We start from the raw sequence: 3,815 nt of genomic DNA, 5'->3' as shown, positions 1-3,815 counted from the left end.
AGTGGTGGTGGAGCTCCATATCATTCCAGAGGAGGTATTTTCAGAGGTGTTACCAGCAATGGCAGAACCACTGGAGAGGTCTGTGAATTTCCTAGGAGAATATTTTGATGGCAATTAAATAAAATTTGTGAAATGTACAAAATTGCTTCTTTTTTTTTTTTTATACCCAAAGACTGAATAATTCTTCTGAGTGCACTTTATACACACACACACACACACACACACACACACACACACACACACATACACACACACACAGATGCTGGGCGAGAGAAGACCTACCAAATCGAAACAAACAAGGAAGAACAGACATAAAATAATGACAATGCAGATGAAATACATATAGATGTGTGTGTGCGTATGTGCATGCGTGTGTGAGTAAGTGAGTGTGTAAATCAGTCAAAGTACTCGCTGACCAAAGAGATATGGACAGAAGATGTAGAAGACATCATAATAGACATTTTAAGTCTTCATTAACATCATGTCCCATCTGATTCATTAACTTAATGCAAGTTGCAACATGACTTCATTGTTTCTTTACAAACTATAAAAGACGAAATAGCTAAGTGCAAAACAGTAGCGAAATATATTCCTTGGCTCTGCTACAAATAAAGCCGAAGCAGTGCTGCTGCTGCTTCAGTTGGTGCTGCCATTTGCTGGTTAGCTAAGTCAGCTCTGTTTTGGCAAACCAATAACAAAAAGGGGGCTGATTTATTTAACTTTTTTTTTACTTGTTTTAATCGTTGGACTATGGTCATGCTGGAACACTGCATTGAAAAATTTTCGTCGAACGACTGGATCCTGGTGCTTGTTAAGTTTGGTACTTATTCTGTTGATCAGTTCAGCTGGACTAAGCTAAGGGGATGTAAACACACCAGCATCGGTTGTCAAGCAATGGTGGGGGGACAAACACAAGCACAGAAACATACACACATCCACATATATATATATATATACAACGGGCTTCCTTCAGTTTCTGTCTACCAAATCCACTCACAAGGGTTTGGTTGGCCTGAGGTTATAGTAGAGGTCACTTGCCCAAGGTGCCATGCAGTGGGACTGAACCCGGAACCATGTGGTTGGTAAGCAAGCTACTTACCATACAGCCACTCCTGTGCCTCTATATATATAATGTATATATATATATATATATATGATGAGCTTCCGTACTGTTTCCATCTACCAAAATTCCCTTGCAAGGCATTGGTTGGTTTGGAACTATAATAGAAGACATTTTCCCAAAGTGCTGCACAGCAGGACTGAACCTGAAACCAAGTGATTCCAAGGTGAGCTTCTTGTCCCCACAGCCAAACTATCGTCCTAATGTATACACCTTTAACATCTCTAAGATGATAGCAGCAGCCATGAACAGTGACATCCTCCAACACTTTCAATCATTTCTCTTCTCAGTAACCACCAAGTACATTAACAGCATCAAACACACTTCCAATTTCAGAAGACCTATAACGGTCAAAGGTACTGCCCCTTCTTACAGACTCAGCAAGTAAAAAAAAAACAACAAAAAAGGGGTGGGTGGGGCATCAGCATTATTATTGTAACAAAGTAAAACTATTCCTACCTTCATTATTTCTGTGATCAGAACCATTGATGAAGAACTAAAAGGAATTTTGCCATCTTTTTCACAGAGATGCACCAATACGGTATAGGATCCATATATAAACACCCTGGAAAAAAAAGAAAAACATCAACTGAAATTCAAAGACAGAATTAACCCTTTAGCATTTAAACCACTTATATCCAACCCATATGTTCTACTTGTTTTATGTTCAAACCAGCTAGATCTGGCTTCTCACACCTATCCTACAATGTCATTCTAAAAATAAGCAATCACATTATTGAAGTGTCTCAGAGCTATGAGATAATACATGATTACTTGCAAACAATGAGATCAAATAAGAAACACATCTGACAAAGGAATTTGCACGCTAAAGGATTCAGGTTGTTGTAAAATAAATGAGGTTTTATGAAGCACAGTGAGTAAAGCATTGTTGTGAGTAAAGCATTTTGTTGAGTGATCGTAAAGACAAAAGTTTAATCAGGTAGTGGGGGGGGGGGTCAGTCAAGTTTATTTTGTTAGGCATGGTCATGGCTGTGTGGTTAACAAGTCTGCTTTGGAGCCATATGGGTTTTGAGTTCAGTCCCACAGCTTGGCATCCTGGGTAAGTAGTATCTTGTACAACTTAACTAACTTTTCTACTCTAGGCACAAGGCCTGAAATTTTTGAGGAGGGGGCCAGTTAATTAGATTGACCCCAGTATGCAACTGGTACTTAATTTATCAACCCAGAAAGGATGAAAGGCAAAGTCGACCTTGGTGGAATTTGAACTCAGGACGTAAAGACAGACAAAATACCGCTAAGCATTTCGCCTGGCATACTTTCTTTACTCTTTTACTTGTTTCAGTCATTTGACTGTGGCCATGCTGGAGCACTGCCTTTAGTCAAGCAAATCGACCTGGGGTCAGTTTGCTCGACTAAAGGCGGTGCTCCAGCATGGCCACAGTCAAATGATTGAAAAAAGTAAAAGTAGAAGTAAAAGATGTCTCTATATCTGTCTTTAAGGGGTTGACCCAGGAAGGTGTCGGAAGTAGTGGTTAGAAAGGATCTCCAGAAGCTGGGCCTCACTAAGGAAATGACAAGGGACCTGGAGTTGTGGTGCTTTGCTGTACGTGAGAAGACACATCAAGCTAAATAAAATCACAGTCTTCCACACAAGCAGGTTTGGCCTTTCAAGTGCCGGTGCCACTTAAAAAGCACCTGTGCCAGTGCTGTGTTAACACACCCCGTGCCAGTGGCGCATAAACAAATCATCCAGCACACTCTGTTAAGTGGTTGGCATTAGGAATGGCAGCATCCAGCTGTAGAAACCGTGCCTCAAGAGATGGCTTGAGTCGGGACAGCAGACGTATGATGATGATGATGATGATGATGATGATGAGGATGACACTAAACACTTGCAAAGCTATCCTTCATTTATGTCCATTAACTTAGTGATTTCACAAATGGAGATCAAAAATACCAACCTAAAAAGAGAAAGAAAAAAAAAAAAATATGGGGTGGATAACACCCTTCAAGGGGATGCTCCAGGATGGCCATAACCCAAGGACTGAAACAAGTAAAAGAATAAAAGAATATTGAATCTTATATCTTTTACTGGTTTCAATCATTGGACTGCAGCCATGCTGGAGCATCACCTTGAAGGGTTTTAGTCAGACAAATTGACCCCAATATTTTTCTTTTTTAAGCCTGGTATTTATTCTAACAGTCTCTCTTGCAGAATTGCTAACCTACAGGAACATAAACAAATCAACACTAGTTGTCAAGCAGATGTGGAGGGACAAACACAATCACACAGACATTTTTTTTTTTTTTGCATAATGTAATTTGTTTATTCAGTGCCGCAGGACTGGCTCCTGTGCAGGTAGCACGTAAAAACACCTTTTGAGCGTGGTTGTTGCCAGAACCACCTGACTGGCCCTCGTGCCAGTGGCACATAAAAGCACCCATTACACTCTCGGATTGGTTGGCATTAGGAAGGGCATCCAGCTGTAGAAACTTTGCCAGATTAGATTGAGCCTAGTGCAGCCTTCTGGCTTGCCAGTCCTCAGTCAAACTGTCCAATCCAATGATGATGATGATTGATAAAAAATGTGTCTGAAACTGCTGTAGTGAACTTCAACTCATTTGTGTTCTTTTATTTAAACACATACATAAAGTGTGTGCTGTTAGTTCATAGGTCAGCTGTATGTATATATATATATATATATATATATATATATATATATATATATATATA

General features: G+C 39.9%; 1 protein-coding gene across 1 annotated transcript in view; it reads right to left on the bottom strand.

Moving 5' to 3' along the window:
• LOC106881863 (probable UDP-sugar transporter protein SLC35A4) overlaps positions 1-3,815 on the bottom strand; it is a 99,945-nt gene that overhangs the window by 18,173 nt on the left and 77,957 nt on the right. Inside the window, exon 5 of the mRNA XM_052972245.1 lies at positions 1,580-1,685. Within this exon, the coding sequence (XP_052828205.1) occupies positions 1,580-1,685 (106 nt within the window). The remainder of the gene's footprint in view (positions 1-1,579; positions 1,686-3,815) is intronic.

This window comes from Octopus bimaculoides, chromosome 12 (assembly GCF_001194135.2).
Source record: "Octopus bimaculoides isolate UCB-OBI-ISO-001 chromosome 12, ASM119413v2, whole genome shotgun sequence".
NCBI lineage: Eukaryota > Metazoa > Mollusca > Cephalopoda > Octopoda > Octopodidae > Octopus > Octopus bimaculoides.
The sequence above is the reverse complement of the archived record's forward strand: the minus strand, read 5'-3'. Positions and strand labels throughout refer to the sequence as shown.